This window comes from Physcomitrium patens, chromosome 15 (assembly GCF_059467195.1).
Source record: "Physcomitrium patens ecotype Gransden chromosome 15, ASM5946719v1, whole genome shotgun sequence".
Lineage (NCBI taxonomy): Eukaryota > Viridiplantae > Streptophyta > Bryopsida > Funariales > Funariaceae > Physcomitrium > Physcomitrium patens.
Window position 1 is genome coordinate 9647131 of NC_143424.1, and position 19877 is coordinate 9667007.

The following is a 19877-nucleotide window of genomic DNA, read 5'->3' on the forward strand; positions in this document are numbered from 1 at the left end:
GATGCATAGCTTTGTGCCTCATGGTCTAATTTTGATCCTAGTTTTATAGTTGGTCTTCTTTGGGTATCAATTCTTGGTTTCTTAAGTTTAGTTTTGCTGAAAACTACTCTTAATTCTTTAAAGATACTTATATCAATTGCTTTTCTTATCTACTTTGATTTGTCTCATTTATAGCCCTTCAAAGTAAATAAAATTTATTTTTATAAAAAAAAAAAATTAACACCTAATGATTTTTACTATCTCCTTGTCTATTATCTATGCCTTTAAGATAATTTGCGACAATATTAGTATTTAAGCTCTTCAATAATATAATCTTTCTACTAATCTTTCATCTAGTAGTTGTGTTATAGTATAACACTAAAATTTGTATGGCATGTGGTTTGGATCCCAATTGCATCTAAAAAAGAAAAAATGGTGATATCTTATCATATTCAAGGAAAGATTTGCTATTATCACAAAAGTAAGGGATAGATTTGCTATTATTAAGAATACATGGATATTCTTGATATTTTAAAATATTTAAAGAATATATATGATATTTTTTCTAAAACTTATACTTTAGAAAAATTTGTTAATATATGACAAAGTTAGATAGTCCAAAAGAAAAGAAAAAATTACAAACACCTCTAAAAAATACTCATATTTCTAGAAAAGTTGAAAAAAATATAGATTTGAGTTAATAAATCAAGTTTTGTGATTTTAAAACACCTAATTAGGAGGAATACAACTCCACGACTCTGGTTTTGTTTATCTCACCCCTTCTTGAAATATTAATAAAAAAAATTTAGATATATTCACTTTAATATTTAATTGCTGAGTGTAAAATTTTCTTATGATTCAGCAATAAAGAAGTAAATATTCTTATACATCAAAATTAATCTGCAATTATATCTTCCATGTAAAGCATGAAAAAATGAATTATTTCTTAAATTTTAAAACTCCAAATCAACAATTTCAAAGTAATAGAATATTTCACTATGATTGATGTGACAAACCCAAGTTCATTCTCTGAAACTACATGGTTTATGGAAGTACATCCAAGAATAAATGCATTGTAGACTTTTGTGAGGGATGATGAGCATCTTATTACCAAGGTTTAGGAAAAGTAGCTTGGATTCACTGGCTGAAAATTTGGGGCACTTTTTCCCCCAACAAATGTTTTGAAATAGTTTGCAATGTTTGGAAGCTCAGTACCAGTTTTCTCAAGTTGTCAATATGACATTCTGAAATTAACATAATTGTTCGATAATGTCATACCAAAGCTGACCTTATACCAGTTTCCAATGTAGTCATAAGAACATTGCAAAAAGATGCATCGCACCCTCAAATTCTGCAATTCATTAGTTGCACTCATACAGTAGACTGATTTTATAGTACAAATAAGAGCATACACGGAGTACAGGCTAACAAAGTTCCTCAATCTCCTACAGAGGCACAATAATTGTTGTGAAGACGAAAATAGTAAAGATCTTCTGTTCAGAGAAGAAAGACATTACACAGCCGTTTGTAACTAAACATATCTCAATCGCCATAATTCTCTTACATTTGATGAAGCAGAAACATTACACCACAAGTTTTTGAGCCCTTGACTTTACCATCTTTGCGCAATCTGCAATTTCGTCTCCAATCAACGAATTCAGCACTAGAGGGGAAATGATTGAATAAATAAATAAGAAAGAGGGAGTGTGGCTGTCCAAGTATTGATCAATTAACAAGGCGAAATTCTAGTACTGGCAAGTAAGACTTGCCCAGATTGACTTGCCTCAACCATTGATTTAAACCATTCAAGGAATCAGATTATTCAGTCCAACTTCAATGGGTTAGAATTCCTTGTGAATTGCATTATTTGCACATGGTGAAAGTCTTCTACGAACGAGAAAAGGAAAAACAAGCTAGTGCTATTACAAAGTGCAACAAGTATGGATAAAAAGACGCTAGAGTCGTGAAACAAGTATTGACAAGCAATAGATCAAGATTACAGCCTGTTTGTGATATCGTAGGTGAAACCTAGGCAGCAAAGCTAAGCACAAGAGAGGTAAAGACGACTTGCCTGCTACTGAAGCAGGGTCCAAATTTGGCGGTACATTGGAGGCCGATTCAACTGCCCACTTGGATGCAGAAACACCATTAGCCAAAGCACTTGAAATGTCCGCACCCGAAGACAGAGCCGAAACTGTTCCTGCTGCTAAACAGTCACCGGCTCCGCTCAAGTTGGAAATAGAAGCACGCAGCGCAGGAAAGTGAAGGAAATTAATTCCTGATTCATTTTTAGAAATACCAGACAGAGGGGTTTCCTTCACAGTTCTGCTCCAAAGCAACACAAATAGTTTTTCATGATGTCCAAACACATGAAACCGCAAAGCAATAACTTGGGTAAAGATGAACTCGAAATATTTTTGAACTACTATTTCGCAGTCCTCACAGAGAAACTAGACCTCCACTTCGCATGTACCTCAAAGAATTTTGGTACCACACTTATGAGCTTTAAATGAACCCCAACCAGAAAGTCGTTGTCTAACAACATAGGGCAAGTAACGGTTAATTCCACGTTTAGAGGCTAAAAACTCTTACCCAAGGTTTTCAGAGCTGGTGGATCGCAACGAGCATAACACTGCTCCATATTCTCCCAAAGTCAAAATGATATATCCTAAGCCGGTGTCCAGTAACGATTGAATGTAGTGCCGCGTCCGCCAAAGTGAAGCAGCCGGCTCTGGCAAATTTTTGTCCGCAGGAACTTCATCATCAAATAATTTCTTTTCAATATTATTGACTTGGCACACAGATTCAGCCATGGCAATTAGCTCCGCCTCATTCGGCGACGTATAAGTTATCTGTAACACACAAAAGTACAAAAACTCTTCCTTCGTGAGGTGGTCTAACAAGCACTCTTTGACAACTCAAAATCTTAAATTCTGACATCATTAGCAAAAATGTCTGTGACAAGTGAAAAGAATGTCACGGATATTATTTGAGTTACTCTTCTAAATTGATTGGAGTCAAGAACGAAAGACAGCAGTTCTGCTGACCTGTGGTTCAATGCACTGTCAATGAAAATAACCACAAACCACCCAACGAAGGAAAAAGCATGAATATAAGGATCATTTGACTTGATCCATGCCGTAATCACTTTTGGGGTGTCATTCTAGAGTAGCCCAAAAATACCGATTTGCCTTGCACATTCATATTAATGAAGGTGAGAAGCACGGAGGAACACCGTTCTGTGTAATTCAAGGTCTTTGCAGCTTTGAGGCAATATCTCAACCTTCACCAGCATGGTTGCTAGGAACTTGTGAATAATTATAGCTTATGAATTTGAAGGCATGTCACTTGCCTCACATACGGAAAGGGTGAGGTGTGCGCGCACGCAACCGTAAGTCAAATACTACAAAACTCAAAGATTTCGTGATATTTTAGATATTTACTTTTATAAAGTAGATCTATGGAGACTGATTTTACTGAGACCACGCACTGAGATTAATGTTAGAGGAGCATCATCAGTTAAGAGACACAACTTACCAGATTAAGGAATCTGCTTGCTCTAACACTCTTTGCTACCGAGACAGGCTCAAACCAAATTGGTACATTCGTTTCCTTGGCCACTGCTTACATCAGTCCAAACAGTGGTACCAAGCATGATGTAAGAGAGATGACGAGAGTCAATGCCGTCTCAAATAACAGGTATTGTTTAGCTGCTTGCAATGCCTTTGTAACAGACCAAGGACTAGTGATAAGTTTCTCCAAGACCGTCAAGAATAAGCTCAGAGACTTACATTTGCAAGTAGCTTCCAATGCAGGGGGTGGCAAATTAGCATCAAGAATGATAATTGTTGCTCGTTGAATGTCATCCTTAAACTTCATGATCCACTCAACTGTTAACTTCTCTTCCTGTTGTCATGAACAAACATATCAAGCTTGTTACTACTCCAACCTCATAAATTGGAATTCAGAGGATGTTGAAGATGACGTTGATTTTAAAGAATCAGCTGTAAGCGCTCGGAAATCAGCTGCCATTATTGGATCCTAACGCATGATTTAGACGTAAATAGTTACCACTACATCAATCACCCAGTACAATGCCCCCCTTGGTTGAATATCATTGTAAACAAAAATTATCATCTCTTCATACCTATCTCTCGACTAAATCATCAAAAATTGTAACTGACAACGACCATGACAAGTACATACAATCAGATTGGTGTCCGCAACAGCTGCAGCTAACTCGCCTTGGTTGTCAAAGACAGCAGATACTACTGGAGTTCTGGCACCTTTACACGTGCGGATCCCTGCAGCGCTCTTCGCGTATTATGATTAAATATGCACAAGAGTCCTTACTACGAGAATATAACTCGGTTGTCTCTTCCTGTGAAAAAGTATTATGGCACGGGGAGCAAACCAGAGACCATAATCTCAGGAGTACCATAAAATGGAACATTATGCACTTATACCCATTGTACGGTAAATCTTATTGCATCGCCATGCTGTCTCAATGTTAACCTACAAAAAAAGCAGACATTACTTTCAAAAAAATTACTTACCTGCTGTAGAAAGCCCCAACGACTTCCAGTGTTTCAGCATAGATTCCCCTGCAGGGAACGGAGCTTCCAATTACTTTGCATGAACTACATGAGCATGAACATCTTCAAAGACGTACCACAAATGTGGAGGAAATCAAAGAGAGCCAAAGTAAACCCTCAAAAGCTGGTAACAAAACTTAGAAATGGACAAACATTCGCAGCGTAACCTTTCTTGCCATACGAAATGCTTCACAAAGTTTACACTCATACCTGCAACGTCGTCGCCAACTACGCTTATAAGAAACGGAAGTGACCCGAGAAGAGCCATGTTTTCGGCAATATTCCTCGCAACTCCTCCATTTTCATATCTCACCTGTACCCTCAAAAGGTAAGACAATATTTTCAACAGAATAAACCTTTCACGTACTACAAGTTTCTGTTTGACCTGAATATTAAAGACGTCGCTGAAAAGACGACCAGGGGCAAATTGTACAAATAGAGTAATGAAAACGAAAGAATTACTTCGCCTGGTGAGGTGCTTCCGCGCAGCAACTGCTTTCCTTTAGGTGATGATTGAATGTCAAGCACCATCCCTCCAATTACCACAGGTGTTTTATCTCCAGGTTTAATATTATGTTCATAAGCCTGGAAGCCCAAAATAACAAACCAAATCACATCATTAGAAGAAGCATCCGTCTATGACCAGCAAACGATGAAAAGCACTTCAATTTCAATATCTATTGCTGATTCTACGTCACAAAACACTGTAGTCAACTTGATTGACTACCCAAGAATGAAGTTGTGCGTGTAATCCAAGTTGGTAGAACTCAGAGACCTCATGATTTTTCGTCGTAATATCACATCACAGGAAACTCCACGGTTCGAGAACTAAAACGAAGTCGCTGCAGCAACATTGTCCAAAACATTCCATCGGACTGTGCTGGTGCAGCGGAAGACACACTACCGTGCATTATCAACAGAGCTATCTACTAATCACCACACTGGGAACAAAGAGACTCACCAGAGCATGCAATGAGGAGGAATCCGTAAGATGGCGAGCTATGGTGGCCAACCTTCTATGCTGCTGAGTCCCTTCCATGCTTCTCCCAGCAACCTCGATTTATCAAAACCCGCCTGCTTGGCACAAACCTTCAATCTGAACAAACTCAACGCACCGTCGATCCCTTTCAAACCTATATACTCACAAAAACCATCAAGAACCTCACAACCACCCTCTCGGACTCACGTCACCCTCACCGTTGCACGCAAAGATTCAACCCTCTCACATTCCTTAACAACGCAACACACAATTTATCCAACACACAGGAACAAGCGACCAAATGCGGCAAGAAACAACAATCGAATGCGCACATTGGATGATGGGGGAATAACCTAAAAGATTTTGCAATTCTAATCGCACAATTGACGAGTCAACGACGTGGGATTGAATCCGTCTCGCACCAGCTTTGGGATTCCACGTTGAAGCTGCTGAGACTGCTACGTGACGGCAATACAACAGTGGAAACAGTAGCACAAGGAGGGTGAGGATCACAAACTGCTGCACAGACATCGACAAATCGAGGCTCGCAATTCCGCGACGAGGATACACACACAGTGAGGATGGATGAAGCGGAATCCGAATAATTTTGGTTTCGTGTCGAGTTCGCGCTCGTCACAGCCCTCAATCCCCACCCTCTATATCACCGTCAGCATTTTACAATCGAATTTAAGATTTATGTTTGCAATTTCTTTCATGATTTATGTTTGAAAAAAATTCTGTTTAATATTAAATTTTATAATAATTATAATTTTATCTTTTAATATCGACCAGTTATTGAGATTTTATGTTAAATGATTCAATTAAATGTTTTCAAATTTGGAATTTTGACAAAATGGTGAATTTCTTTTCAGCTTGTGTAAGATATTTGTTTTTTAAAATCGTTTTGGGCAACTAATGTATATTGTGTCAGTTGTTAAAATACTGTGTCAGTATATATGTATGTTTATATATATATATATATATATATATATAAATGTTGTGTGTGTGTGTATATATATATATATATATATATATATGTTTGTTTAAAATGAAGCTGTCATATTTTGTGCACAAATCAATAGCTTAAATTATAATTTGTGAGTTTTTAGTGAAGGGTGAGTAGAAGGAATATCATAATATCCTTCACAAAATAATAATAATATCAATAAATAATAAATTGGTAATTATATCATTTTATAGTTTTTAATATTCAAACTTATATCACATTAAATTTAGTATTTTTTTTTCCATACTGTATAAAACTAAAGTATCATAATAAGCAAGAATTCAAAACTTCTTAATGTAGAAAGATTCAAAGATTTAAAGACATCAAATGTAATGTTGTTAAGTCATTTTTGATTAAATGCATTTTTGAAAGTAGGAAATGTATTATATATATATATATATATATATATATATAATACACATATACATGTTAACATTTTAAAATATACAAACAAACACACACAATCACACACATGTAGTGCAATAAAAACATTTGCAAGCAAAACAATGCATTAGAAATGTAAAGGTGTACATCACACAAGACAATCTGCAATACAAATTCATGATAAAATTCATTTAATTGACCAGTATTACGTTTTGCAAGTTCCTAAAGCTTCAGAAACGTTTCTTAATATACCCATTCAACCCACAACACAGACTTTTAAAATCTCAAAGATTTATTCAGAATGGGTACCCATAACCAAAACCGTGGTCACAGGTCCCTGAAGCGCCCATAGGGGGGGCACAAGGCTGATCTGTAATGCACCACAACGAGGGGGAAGAAAAAGGGAAATGCCGAATTCGAAACTGGGGCATGGCACTGGAAATCGCCGCCATACTTGCTGCATCATCGTCGTCATCAGGGATGATGGTGGACAAATCATCGATGTGAGTTTTGACGAACGAGGCCTGCTTGTGGACACTTGGACTTCCATCGATCTTCTGGCCCCACCCCGCCCCACCCCACCCCACCTCTTCCCCCCTCGCCTTAGCCGTCTTCTGGCCTTTGCCTGGGTTTTGTACATCGCTCTGGAGTTGCCATCATTCCATCGATCCATTAGTCAATCCCTGTTTCTGGAGCTGCTGCTGCTGCAGGACACCCGATTGATTGCTTGTGACAGGTCCACGGCGTTTTCTCCCCCCTCCATCTCGACTCTTTCTGGTTGTTATCACTGCCTCCAGTGGTAGGATTTCTCGAGGTTTAGCGCCACCATGCGCCGCCTCTCTTGTCTCTGTAAGCACCCTGGCTATCTTGTTTTTCCTTTCATTGTCGGGATCACGCAGTTGTCTTGGCTGTGTTGGGTTTGTATTGGTGGGAAGTAGCGTTTGGGTTTATTATGTACAGTGGTTTTGAGATTTATCTGTAGGGCAGGAGTCTCGATCTAGGTCTGTCTCAATGTTTGTTTGTGGCATTTACTCTCTTCTTCCTTCCTTGTGTCACGTGTATCTGAAAACATTTAAGTTTTGTATGTCTCTTTGAATGTTTAGGTCATGCAATGTTTTCGTTAGAAGAGGGAAAAATGACAGTCTGTTGATGGGTCTGGTCGTTTATTCAAGAGAGTGTGAGACAGGGGAACGAGTACAGGAGCTTGTTGATGTGTGAACTCGATATAGTTTCGCACTGCACGAAAATTGTTGTCTTCCATGTTGTTCACCTTTTTTTTGTTATAAAGTAGATTGTGAGTTTGATTGAGTAGATGCAATGTTTCCGGTTTGGTCCTTGTCTGGACAGTTCTGGAATTTTTCCTGATGGATGTCTATTGTTGAACTGATTATTTTCCATTCTTGATTTGGATGGTCGGCTCTAAACCTTCATAACTATTTATCTGTTGCCTGTCACTTCGTGGTTCATATATTCTACGGCCAACTAATTCTCTTACTGATATACTGCGGAGGTTTTAATACGCCAACATCTGTCAGCTTAGCCCAGCCAAACTAACAATAATAAACTTCTGTGCAGTGAGTGACAGCAACTGAGGAACGAATTATTTTTCAAAGTTGATATTGCATCGTGAAGCACAGTTCAGAGTATTTTTAATGCTCTTTGAGTATTTCAAGATGGCTCCAACAAAATTACTGCTGTCGATAGTTCTCCTTGGCTTAGTTCTTAGCACTGCAACAGTGGTTAAAGCAGACGAAGGTATCAATCACGAGGATGACAACGAAGTTTTACAACTCAAAATCAAGATTAATATTCTGGAGGAGGAATCTAAGACCAAAGAGTTGATTCTGTCTGAGAAACAATCGAAGATTACCGCACTGGAGCAAGAATTTAATACTCTTCAAGCTCGCAAAGAGGCTTCCGAAAACGAAGCCCTCGCCCAGCAGAAGATTGATTCCGCCATGTCAAAGGTCCGCGAGTTGGAGTCCCAGCTCCAGTCTCTGCAAGCAGAGACCGAGAAACTTAGAGTGGAGGCAAATCTATACGCAGACTATGCAAAATCTGTAGAAGAGTCTGCAAACACACATTTGAATGACAAGGAGAAGGTTATCAAGGCTTTGGAGGACCAAAAAGACCGTCTTCAGAAGGCAGAAAGGGGGCTCCAAATCGCAGAGGCTGCCATGTTGAAGGCCAAAGCTGAGGCTGAGGAGAAGGCCAAAAAGCTTGAGGAGCTCCACAAGGGATGGTTACCGCCATGGGCCGCCACTCATGCCGAAGCTCTTCAGGAGGTTGCATCCTCTCGCTGGTCCACCCACGGGGCACCTGTCGCGGAGAACCTTCAGAGAACGGTGTCTAACAAAGCTGGTGATCTTCACCAGTTCGTCAAGCCACATCTCGACACTTTCCACTCGAAGGTGAACCCTGTGATTCAGCAGAGATGGCAGAAGCTTGTTCTTGCTGTTGCTCCTCATCTCGAGACTGTGAAGAAGGCAGGGGTCTCGTCTCGCGAGTACATCGCCCCGTATGTAGCTACTGTTAAGAAGACTATAAGCCCATATGTGGAGGTATATGACTTGAATTGGGAAGCGCTTTCTTGAGTACTTGATTCTGCTTAGAACATGATTAACTCTGTCATGGGTGATGCCGGGGGGGGGGGGGGGGGACGGAGATTTCGGGCATTTAGGTTGTTAACACATTGGCTTATGTGCAGACTACCAGACAGATGATCAAGCCTTATGTCGACCAGGTCAAGACATTTGCAGCTCCTCATCTGGAGAAAGTGAACACTGTGGCAGGTCCTCATTACCGCCGCGCCGTGACCGCTGCCACGAGCTACCATGAAAAAGTGCAGAGTCATTTGAACGAAACTTTGGGGCAATATGAGTTTCTGTCCTCTTTCGTTAACAATGACGTTATTTGGTTTCTGGCTGCTGCTCTTCTCGCCCTCCCCTGCGTCACCGTCTTCATGTTCCTTCGGTCGCTGTTCGCCCCCAAGAGAGTGGTTCATCACCACAAGAGACACCGAAGCTCCCACAGCGGCCCCTCCTCCAATAAGAAGATCCGAAGGTCCAGGCAAACAGATAAGTAAGTAGAGAAGTAGACTCTGGCTTTGAATCTCGCATGCTAATGTTGTGTCAATGCATACAAGCAGTCATCGCTGCTCCAGCAAGTTCTCGTCCCTGATGTTCAACGCAAGAAGAGCATCAGTGAGCTGGACTGCAGGTGACTGAAGCAGAGATATAGCAGATCCGGAATCCAGCGGATGAAGCAAGTACAAAATACTGCTTCTTTACTTTTGTTGCAGTTTTAAGTGTATGAAAGGAGTACCAATTTTGCCATCATCTATCCGCATTGCAACTTCTTGGCTAAATGTCAAAGTATTGTCATTTTTTGGCAGTGCAATTTATTGGGTTGTGCTTACCTTTTCTGGCATTAAAAGAATTAAGCGCTTATTCTGATGGGATTGATTCACATGTTTAAAGATAACTTAATGGGTAAGATATGTTTCACTGATGGGTTTTCTCTGCATCACTACGATCATTTTAGTTCATTGACAAGTTTCAGTGCAATTTCTAAGTATCTTTAAAATTAAAAATAATTAAAAATAATTATGTTCGGTTTATTTGGTATTCGTTAAAACAGGTGGGTGGTCGCTTTGCTTTACCAATGTAGCCCCAGCAAGGCATTGCACCCTCCTCATGAATGTGGTTTGTATTTTACATTTTGCCATGTGGGTGCCCTTTCGTCCTCTTTCATCCTTCCCTGTATCTCTTTCTTTCCAGATTCTTTTCCTTCTGACGTCCTACTTCCGACTTCTGATATACTATTTCTTTTCCCTTTCGCACAATCCAGTTGGGTAGGTAGAGGCTACTTCGAGTTACCAAGTCTTTGTTTTAAACTAAATGTCCTAGTGATTGAGTTGCGGTGAATGAAGCGAAGCGGAGTGGATTCACAGTGTGTTCAAGTCTTGTGTTTCGGGTAAGAGTGATAATTCATACAAGTGTGTTTCCTGAAATGTTGGTTTTGTAGTGGAACAGATTCTAGATTCAAAGTTGTTGATGTTGCGAGGAACTTAAGTGTTCGAAACTGAACAACTAGTCCCTCTTTAAATGAACCAGGAGCGCCGCCATCTTTTCTTTTTCATTGATTTTGTCTCGTCTATCTCTTAATGAGTATGTCACACTTAATCTAGCTACTGCCCAAATGATATATATGTCAAGAAGGAAACAATTAGCTACTATTACGTGCAAATTGTGACAACGATTTTTTTTGTACTGGACATATGTAATAGTATTGTTTTGGTTGCTTTGGTCTGGTACCTCTATGCCAATTCATTCCATCTGGGGGTTGAAGAAGGTTCCAAGGATTTGGGTGTTCAGAAATTATATAAGAATAATCCCTCCACAAAGAATTCAGTAGTCCGTAAAAATGAAAATTTGAAGATGAAGGAGTCTAGGCATTTAAGGTTTAAGTTTGGTTGATGAAAGTGTGATCTAGATTCAAGTATTCTCTACACAAGACATTGTAGGATTTGCCTTCTTCTAAATGTCTAAACTTTGTGATTTGTTAATATATTTTTATTTTTCTTAGTACATAATTTGGGATTGTGCATTAGATTCCACATTATCATGTTGTACATCATAATTGCACTCATTACTTTGCTATGAGCTTGTATTTTATTAAACTCATTAAATGTTAGTATATTAACCGATTTTTAGTTGTAATTTTTTTTAATTAATTAATTATTTTATTTTTAATGAAAATTGAAAGTGTAGATTTTTCATCTGCAAATTTGTGAGGGACTTCATTAGAGAGATTGAAGAAATAAAATCTTTTATCTTTGAAGTTGCCAAGAGAAGTTGAAGTAAATGATAGTTTTCAATAAATTATTCATACAATCATATTATTGTAGAAGCAATTTCACAAATAGTTCAAATAAATCAAAGAGCCTAAGTAGATATAATCATGTGGTGCTCATTAATAAAACACTTCAAAACCCTTCATCAAAAGCACTTGTTTACAAGAATTTAAGATTGGAATCAAAGAGCAATCAAAGAAGTTTACAAGTGAAGGATGTAAGGAATTTGAAGTTTATACCTATTGAAACTTTATTTGAAAATAATGTAGATAGAGCATATATTGATAAGAGTTTACATTTTAGAATAGGCAAAGAAAGGATGTACAAATAAATTTGTTTAAAAACTATTAAAGAATGAACTGGAACAACATCCATAGCATCTAAATGGATTGTCTGTTTTGTAATTCAGAGATGGATTTTCATATGCTATATTTAATGGTTATAGAAGAATTGGTAATCAATTCTTGTAATACACTATATTATATTAATGTTAACACAAATGTAAGTTATGTCATTTACTCACATTTTGCACTAAAATCCATAATTTGTAATTTAAATTCAACTTTTAAAAAATACATTCTACATATTGAATGGGTATGAGTATGAAGATGGACCTTAAAATCATTTGCAAAGAATTTTCGAGATTATAGAAGCTATTACACCTCAAAGACAACAAGGAACAAAAAGAACAAAGTTGCACAACAAAGACATCTACAACTAAGAAGCTTGAAGGTCCAAAAAGGCAAATCAATTTTAAAAATATACACATTCAGATTTTGTATGAGGCGATTTTTTGCATAAGTAATATTGTTAAATTGCCTATTTTAAAATAAATATAAAATAGATAAATAGAGATATTTTAATTGTCCATAGATCATTACAAAAATTAGATAGAGACATGAAAATTTTCAAAGATGAGTATCAAATGTATAAAAACGATGTTAAAGTGTCAAGATGTCTTGGTTTTTTATATTAAGACCTTGACATAAAGCTGATACTTGATGCTTTCAATTATTTTTTTTTTATTTTTATTTTTTTTTAATTTTTAAATCTAATTTCCTGTATATTTCTTCTAAATATTTTGATGTTATAAAAATATAGGAATTTTTAATAAAATGTTTAGAAGAAACATACATGAATTTTTATTTAAAAATATTTAGAAGAAATAAAAATCACATACATTCTTTGCTTATTATAGCATAAAAAATAGATTTTATTTTTTACATATAATTTTTTTATATATTTTGGTATTTTTTTTGTTTAGACTTGTCACGGACACAGAAATACAGACTCGAGAACTAACAAGAAGTTCAAGAAGAACTGGCAAGAACTAGATTAATCAGATGAATATAAGAACAACACCAGAGAGGTAAGCTAGAGCTCCAAGAGATGTGTTGTCAAGACTGAAGAATTCTTCAGCCTCGATTCCAATATATACTCCTATTTAGGAAGCTTCTCAAGCAACTTCTACCAACTAGGAAGCTTCTAGAAGGTTCCAGAGACTTGCTTTTAGAAGGTTCTAGAAACTTGTCTCTAGAAGGTTCTAAGGACTATGTTCCTAACATCACCTCTTCCTTTAGCTTCGAGGTCTCTGAGAAGCAATGTTATTGTTAATCAGTACCAACACAAGAAAATGAAGATCTGTCGCATAACGTCTGCTATGAACTCCAACCGTTGTTCATGAGGCAAGTGGTTCATCGGCCCTTGAAGCCAACGGTAGTGGCCCACTCCTTCAACTTCTGACCAAGCATGAACTTCCGTATCCTCATTGTGAAATTGTCCTACAAACACGCCTTCTGACTGACCATCGTAAGCAGGCTCAGACTCAAATACAATCACCAGTGATCGGTTACTCGGTATCCTCCGTCGTCGTCGTGGTGTAGGCAGTTCTTCATCTCGGGGTCTCCTTCGTGAGTTAGTCAGTTGAGATAATCTTACTGGCATAGTATCTATCTTTTGGCTATCTATATCAAAAGACCAAACTATGGCTACTGAAAAAATTCTACTTTATCTTGGAGAAAATAACTACATTAACTACGAATTTTGGTGGTGCTCTCCCCCTTTCTTATATTCTTGGGTGAGCAAGCTTTAGAAGGAAGCTATCATTGAACCGGCTTAGGTTTATGAAGATATTATTGATGAAACTCCTGTACCTTTTGCGGCGCATTGGCGAGATTTTCAACTGGCTCCCACGTTCACTCATTAATGTCGTAGCCGCACCAATGAACAAGATACTCCAACTTGCCTCACCTTTGCCGTGAATCCAGCACCTTTTCAACCTCGTATTCCTCGTGGTTCTCAATCTCAATACTAGGTGGTGGACATTGCATTCTTCCAAGAAAAGATGGCTCTCGATAAGGCTCCAACAGAGAAACATGAAAGATTGGATGTACCTTCATAGAAGCCGGTAATTCCAGACGGTATGCTACTGGATTGATTTGCTTCTGGATGATAAATGGTCCCAATCTTCGATAGTCCAACTTATCACATGGTCGCTTGGTCTTGATATTCCGTCGAAGAATCCATGCTTTATCTCCAATTTTGAAAGTAGGTGCTTGATTCCGAAATCTATTTGTAGACGCCTTGTAGGATTCTTGAGCAGATTGTAATTGAAGCTTCAACGTATTTTGAAGCTCTGATAGTTGTTTTGCAAATCCTTCAGCTGCTGAATTGTTATTAGTTGACGGACTCAATAAATCAAGCTTCGGATGATACCCATAGTTGAAAAAGAATGGTGTGTATTGAGTCGACGCATGGAGGGTGTTGTTATATGCAAACTCGACTAGCGACAGATATGTGGTCCAATCGTCTTGCTGATAGTTGATGCTGCATCGTAAGTATTCTTCCAAGACTTGATTCACCCGTTCCGTTTGGCCATTAGTTTGAGGATGAAAAGCCGAAGAAAGCTTGATATCCATCTTCAGTATCTCAAAGAGAGATCTCCAAAACTTTGATACAAACTGGGTTCCTCGATCTGATATGATATCATCTGGTAGTCCATGATATCGATACACATTATCGAGAAAGAGCCTTGCTGTGACTTCACTGGATGATGTCTTCTTGCAAGGGACAAAATGTGCCATCTTTATAAGCCGATCTACCACGACAAAGATTTTATCAAATGAGTTCGATGATGCCAGGTCCGTGATGAAGTCCATGGAAATTGAAGACCATGGTTGACGTGGAATCGGCAATGGCTGTAGGAGTCCATAAGGGCGATGCCGAGGATTCTTGGATCTTGAACAGATGTCGCACGAGAAGACAAAATCTTTCACATCCTTCGACATTTGGGGCGACCAAAAATCTCGAGAAATAAGCTCCAAGGTCTTGTTGAATCTAAAATGTCCCGCAGCTGAAAAGTCGTGGCGAGATTGAAGAATTCGGAGTCGTGCTGGTCCTTTTGGGATATATAACCGCTCTTCAAAGTATAAAAGATCTCCCTCCACCTTGAACTTCTCGTCATTGGCACGCTGCTTAATATCAATGGCTACTGAATCTTCAATGGTCACAGCACGTAGCTGATTCAGGAAGTCAGCATCAATTGACACAATAATAGCGCAAAGCTAAAATTGCTCTCGCTTCAAAAATGTCATACATTATTGATCAAACGCTGCTTCTCCAGCCTTTGGTACAAGATACGATCTCCTCGATAAGGCATCAAATAGTCCTTGCTGCTTTCCAGGTCGATAAGTGATAACAAAATCGAACCTAGATAGCAACATACTCCACTTAGCTTGACATCAATTTAGAACTCGAGCTGACATGAAATACTCCAAATTCTTGTGATCTGTATATACGGACACTGGATGTGCAGCTCCTTCAAAAAAAGTGACACCATTCTTGGAAAGAATCCACTATAGCAAGAAGTTCCTTATCGTGGATCTTTTAATTGATTTCAGTAGCAGAGAACTTTTGAGAATAGAATGCAACCAAATGGAGCTTCTTGTCTTCTCCCATTTGTGAAAGTACAGCTCCCAAAGCAAAATCCAAAGCATCAGTTTCTAAATAAAAGGCCTTTGTAAAGTCTGGATGTACTAAGATTGGAGCCGTAGTAAATACAGTCTTTAGGTCTTGAAACGCCTTCTCCGCTAGAGGTCCCTATTCCAGCTTATCTTTGCATGTCAATTGAGTGAGAGGAGCAGCAACTTGAGAGTAATTCTTGATGAAGATCCGATAGAAGTTGGCAAAACCAAGAAAGCATTGTACGTCTCTAATCGTCTTCAAAACCTCCCAAGACACGATTGCTTCCACCTTCTTGGAGTCCATCTTCAAGCCTTCTGTAGTCGCAATGAATCCCAGAAATTCCATCTTTATTTAGTAAAATAAATACTTCTCTAACTTGGCATATAGTCCTCACTCGCATAGTTTCTCCAAGACCAAACGAACGTGCTTTTCATGCTCTTCCTCGTTTTTGGAGAATACCAAAATATCATCCAAATAGATGACAACAAAATTGTCAAGATGCTCTTGGAAAATGTCATTCATCATATGTTGAAAGACCGTTGGAGCATTGGTAAGACCAAAGGGCATGACATTATACTCAAAATGGCCATACCTTGTACGGAACGTTGTCTTCCACTCATCTCCTTCCTTGATTTGTACGAGGTTGTAAGGTCTCCTTAGATCAATTTTTGTAAAGATCCTTGCACGTCCAAGTTGTTCTAAGAGACTAGAAATCAAGGATAATGGATAACGATTCTTCTTTGTTACCTTGTTGAGGCCTCGATAGTCCACGCACATCCGCAACGAGCCATCTTTCTTCTTCACAAATAAGATGGGTGTTCCAGCTGATGATTTTGAATGACGGATGAAGTTCTTGGCTAGATTCTCGTCGATGTACTTCCACAATTCTGCCAACTCTGTCTGCGATAGATTGTAGATTGGGCCAAAAGGCGGTTGTGCTCCTTCTTGTAAGTCTATAGCGCAATCATATGGTCGGTGTTCCGATAGCATATCGGCATTCTTCTTTTGAAACACGTCTTTAAAATCCTTCTATTGCTCAGGTAAACTTGTTGTCGAGATCTTCTCCCCGGTAGTTGGAGCCGCATAAATGACAAATGGTGTGCCTTCCTTGGACGATCTTATAAACACTCTTGCTCCAATAAATAAGGATTTTTCTATTCGGGGTTTTCTATTAGGCTTGCTCTTGGGTGGTTTTGTGGGAAAGGTCATCTTTCGCAACCTCCAATCTATAGATGGGTTATGCTTTCCCAACCAGGAAAGACCAAAAATAACAGGATTTGATGGGGTTCTAATAATATTAAAAATAATATGACTACTATGGCCCTTAAACATCACTTCTATAGGTTTTGATTCATGGGTGACACTACCAGACAATAAAGGTCGTCCATCTATGACCTCAAGGTGAACAGGTTTGGATTTTTGTACTAAAGGGATCTTATGACACTTCACAAATTCTTTGTCTAAGAAACAAGCAGATGCTTCTGAATCTTATAATGCTAAGGTTCTCAGTTTCTGAGGGCCAATAAGCAAAGGGATTGTAAAACAAAGGGCACGTTGAGCAGAAAGAAAGGAACCTGGTTGTTGTTGCGATATTTCACTGTCCAGCCGCATGGTTCCTATTGTGACTAGGCATCCTCGTTTTCCTGAACAAATGCGCCCCTAGTCTTGACAATACGTCAATTTTGCTTCTTGGGGCAGTTTTCAACTTTACGGCCTTCTTCATCGCAATACAAGTATAGACCTTCCTCCATATGCCGCTTTTTTTCTTCTAGAGTAAGAGATTTGACACGTATCGCATCAATTTACATGTCTTCTATCTCTGAATGTGAATTCACACTACTTGCCGACATAGTTGGGGCGTGGCGAACCATATGTTGTCTTGAAAGTTGGTGTTGGTGATATTAGAATAGGCGATTATCGCACTTCACAGCTTGGCTAATAGCTTTATTGAGCATTTATGGATCAGGAAGAGTTAATAGCAAATCCTTCACATCATTCCTTAAACTCCAATAAAATTGACTCATCAACACTTCTTCGTTCCAATTGATGTTGCATACTAATTGCCTGAAGTCCGATGCATAGACTAATGAGGAGCGCATTCCTTGTCGTAGTGACCGGATCTTTGTTGTAGCCCATCGAACCTTGTCGTGTTCACCAAATGCTTCCGCAAACGCCTCCAAAAAGGTTTCAAAGTTGTTTAGTATGGACGATCGTTTCTCAAACAAAAGAGCAAACCATGATAGAGCTTGCCCTGTAAGTAAGGTTCTAACAAGCCTAACACATTGTCGTATTACGTGCTTTCCTGCTCAAGAACACGTCGGGTGTCTGGCTGTAGAAGGTAGTATGGAGATTCGCTAATATTCAAGTAGTCTATCGGTTTTTGACTGTTGGAATACAAAAGATTACAAAAATATACCGTAAATCTATATGGATGTCCTTCGACTGCTCGCCAAAATCTTTTTTTTCCCAGCCGATAGGTCTCTAGACGTTATAGAGAACCTCGAATAATCCGATCTGCTAATCTCCAATATCGCATCATATTCACGACCTTGTATCCACTGACTGTCTCGTTAGATTAATCCAATAAATTTCATTCACTTCGCATACTCAATCCTATAGACATCCTTTTAATTCTTCAATCACAGACACAACTTTGATTTCACAAAACAGTCAAGAGTAATCACACCCACTTCATTAAAATCCTGATTCACTAGTACAACACTGACTTCAGCAACGATTGCCTCAGTCTTCCCAAAACCCTATGAAAAAAAAATCCCAATCCTCTATCTTTTTTTCCCGCCCGAAGCATGAAGCTCGTTCTCCGACCCTTCTCCCAAAACCTTATTCTCCCCCCTTTCAAATCCTAGCCTCTGAATTTCTTCAATCTTCCGTCTTGGATCCGGAATTGGCTCCGTCGTCAGAGCTTTCTCCTCCGTTTTTACCTTTAAGAGATCCTTTTACCGAAAGGACGTTCCCGAAACGGTACAAAGGACGGAACAGCGTGAAACGGAATCGAAGCCCCGTAATCAGGACCACATTGAGTCGCCCGACTAATTCAGGTCTCATATTGGCTAAAAGGCCCGTAGTAAGACTTGGGTGTTCCCGTAATTGGTCCGCATTGGGTTGCCCGACCAAGTCAGGTCTCATATTGGGTAAGAGGACCCGGATTGGATGTCTTGAAATTGGATCCAATTGGCTCTTTGAACCAGGCTCACCCGTTGTTGAATTGGTCATTTTCCTTTCTGCTGACTCCCGGTATTGGAATCGAACGGAGCATTTCAGTATACCCCGGTTGACTGTAACGGGGTGATTGAACCTGGTCTCTCAGTATTTGCACTGGAATTGGTCATTGCTCCCAATATTGGAGGTAACTGAACATTAATAAAAGTCCCCTTTCTTTATATTTTCACGGTATACTCGTATTACAACACGACATCCACTCTCTCTGAACCTGTGCATCCTTCGGTATGCACCGATTTACCCAATTGCTGTTTGATTCAGAATATATCCTCTACGTCTTTTTCTAGTTCATCTTCGTCACCTTCATTATCCAAATCACTTTCATCTCCTTGCTGCGGAATCTCTATACCTTCATTAAGGTCTTCCATATTCATCTCCACGTGTCTTCGTTTAAATATTTTTACTCGCTTTCCTACAATTGATATTTTCAATTTTGTACCATCTAACTCCCGTAATGAATAAGTCGCATTATCATGAACAGTTGTTACTACATATCGTCCAAACCAACGTTTTGAAAATTTCTGCAAAGTACTATGTTGATTATCCAGACTATTGTTATAAACAAGTACCTAGTCACCTTCCTCGATTGCTTTAGGTCTCAATCGATGTTACTTATCGAATCGTGCCTTGTTTTGTAACCTTGCTCTTTTTAACCTTTCTAGTGCTATCTACACATCTTCCGATCTTTGCTCTAATTGTCGAATCTTAACAGCCAAAAGTTCTTCTCTTGTCAATCCATCTTTCCATGGTAGCATACTCCAAGTAAGTACCTTTTCTTCAATCGGCATAATTGGTTTTCGACCTGTCATAAGTTCTACTGGCATATATCTTGTCACTAAACTATGTTTTGTTCGATCAGCCTATAATGCAAATGAC

At 38.8% G+C, this 19877-nt stretch overlaps 2 protein-coding genes across 6 annotated transcripts; one reads left to right on the plus strand and one right to left on the minus strand.

Moving 5' to 3' along the window:
* Positions 1–1296: 1296 nt before the first annotated feature.
* On the minus strand, positions 1297–6116 carry LOC112292084 (pseudouridine kinase). Of its 5 annotated transcripts, none has more exons than XM_024540229.3 (11): positions 5976–6116; positions 5536–5670; positions 5037–5159; positions 4785–4887; positions 4536–4583; positions 4186–4283; positions 3771–3885; positions 3517–3599; positions 2572–2831; positions 2051–2304; positions 1297–1609 (listed from the first exon to the last, which is right to left on the minus strand). In XM_024540229.3, the coding sequence occupies exons 2-11, from the start codon at positions 5611–5613 to the stop codon at positions 1563–1565; spliced, it is 1209 nt and encodes a 402-aa protein (XP_024395997.1). In that variant the 5' UTR covers positions 5614–5670; positions 5976–6116; the 3' UTR covers positions 1297–1562. The 5 variants fall into 5 exon arrangements, with proteins under 5 accessions (XP_024395997.1, XP_024395996.1, XP_024396000.1 ...); XM_024540228.3 differs by having other exon boundaries at positions 5907–6114; XM_024540232.3 differs by having other exon boundaries at positions 5536–5648; positions 5976–6106.
* A 1461-nt stretch (positions 6117–7577) lies between these two features.
* Positions 7578–10281, plus strand: LOC112292912 (uncharacterized). The gene is made up of 3 exons (XM_024541897.2): positions 7578–7792; positions 8519–9504; positions 9651–10281. The coding sequence occupies exons 2-3, from the start codon at positions 8596–8598 to the stop codon at positions 10026–10028; spliced, it is 1287 nt and encodes a 428-aa protein (XP_024397665.1). The 5' UTR covers positions 7578–7792; positions 8519–8595; the 3' UTR covers positions 10029–10281.
* The last annotated feature ends 9596 nt before the right edge of the window (positions 10282–19877 follow it).

Coding starts and splice junctions, on each gene's coding strand:
- LOC112292912 (XM_024541897.2), top strand. CDS start 8,596: ATGCTCTTTGAGTATTTCAAGATGGCTCCAACAAAATTACTGCTGTCG. Junction 9,505..9,650: donor CTATAAGCCCATATGTGGAG/GTATATGACTTG, acceptor GCTTATGTGCAG/ACTACCAGACAGATGATCAA.
- LOC112292084 (XM_024540229.3), bottom strand. CDS start 5,613: ATGGAAGGGACTCAGCAGCATAGAAGGTTGGCCACCATAGCTCGCCAT. Junction 4,888..5,036: donor GAAGCACCTCACCAGGCGAA/GTAATTCTTTCG, acceptor TTGAGGGTACAG/GTGAGATATGAAAATGGAGG. Junction 3,886..4,185: donor TTGCGGACACCAATCTGATT/GTATGTACTTGT, acceptor TCATGACAACAG/GAAGAGAAGTTAACAGTTGA.